At 37.4% G+C, this 1189-nt stretch overlaps 1 protein-coding gene across 1 annotated transcript; it reads right to left on the bottom strand.

Annotated features, from left to right (window-relative positions):
* LOC142168063 (uncharacterized) lies at positions 1–951 on the bottom strand. The gene has a single exon (XM_075228722.1). The coding sequence runs from the start codon at positions 949–951 to the stop codon at positions 1–3; it is 951 nt and encodes a 316-aa protein (XP_075084823.1).
* Between the last annotated feature and the right edge of the window lie 238 nt (positions 952–1189).

The raw sequence follows: 1189 nt of genomic DNA, 5'->3' as shown, positions 1-1189 counted from the left end.
CTATCTAGGACTAGCTTCAAACTGCGCTTCATGCACCATAACAACTTCCTCCAAACTTGCAATCTTTTGAAATATATCACCATATGTTGTTTTACTCCAAGTATATAATGCCTTCTTTAGCTTCTTTAGCTTATAGTTGAACATGATAAATGGATTTTCACTGAAATCTACATGCCAGTTCTCTCTTACAACCTCCTTAAACGACTCACGCTTGACCCAGAAATTAAGAAACTTAAAAGGTTTCTTCACTGGAACAGCCTCAATATCACACTTCAATAAAATGGGACTGTGATCTGAGCCAATCTTAGATAAATGTATTACTTCCAGTCCTGGGAAGGTTTGCTGAAATTCAACATTATCCAGACATCGATCAAGCCTCTTGAAGATACAATCCTCATCTGCCCTCCTATTCCACCAAGTAAATATACTACCTTTGAAGCCAAGATTAAATAAGTTGCATGTATTGATGCAATGTCGAAAGTCATCAATTTCATTCAATGACACTGGTAGTCCCCCAAAATTTTCTTCCTCATCCCAAATTACGGTAAAGTCTCCACCTACAATCCATGGAACAGTCATGTCCCTAGCCATTGCATACATTGAATCCCATAATTCTATTCTCTCAATGGCATCGCATTTAGCATATACCAATGTAAGAATTAGTTCTACATGTGTTTCAGTATGAAATAACCTCAGAGTCAGTTGTTGCACCATATCATACATAACAGTAACATCAAACACCTCATCAATGAATGCCCAGATCTTGTTTGACACATTTGCAATTGCTTGCGTAAAACTAATTTTTCTTCTGTATCTCTCCAACTTTTTTGCTTGTTGCTTTGGCTCCATAAGTCCTATATATTCAAAATGGTGCTGCCTATGCATCTTAATAAGCCTCTCAAAAGCTTGTTGAGTATTCACAGATCTAATATTCCAAATAAGTGCATCCATTACTAAATGTTGGATTTAGTTAGGGTCCTCCTCGTCTGTACACCACCTGTAGGCACATCAGTGATATCTTTAGGTTGCTTCTTTCTTCCTTTTGCAGTTGTTTTGACCTTGTCAATGTGTCTAGGAGAGAGATCACCTTGTTTAGCTACATTAAGGAAATTCTGAGTAGTTGACTTTGCATCTAAATCTTTGCCTAGTCTGTCAACTTGATCATCTACATCATTGTCACCCAATGCAG

The sequence above is a fragment of the Nicotiana tabacum genome, chromosome 13 (genome assembly GCF_000715075.1).
Source record: "Nicotiana tabacum cultivar K326 chromosome 13, ASM71507v2, whole genome shotgun sequence".
In the NCBI taxonomy this organism is placed as follows: domain Eukaryota; kingdom Viridiplantae; phylum Streptophyta; class Magnoliopsida; order Solanales; family Solanaceae; genus Nicotiana; species Nicotiana tabacum.
The sequence above is the reverse complement of the archived record's forward strand: the minus strand, read 5'-3'. Positions and strand labels throughout refer to the sequence as shown.

What these genes read in the sequence shown, in the direction of transcription:
- LOC142168063 (XM_075228722.1), bottom strand. Translation starts at nt 951, where the DNA reads ATGGATGCACTTATTTGGAATATTAGATCTGTGAATACTCAACAAGCT.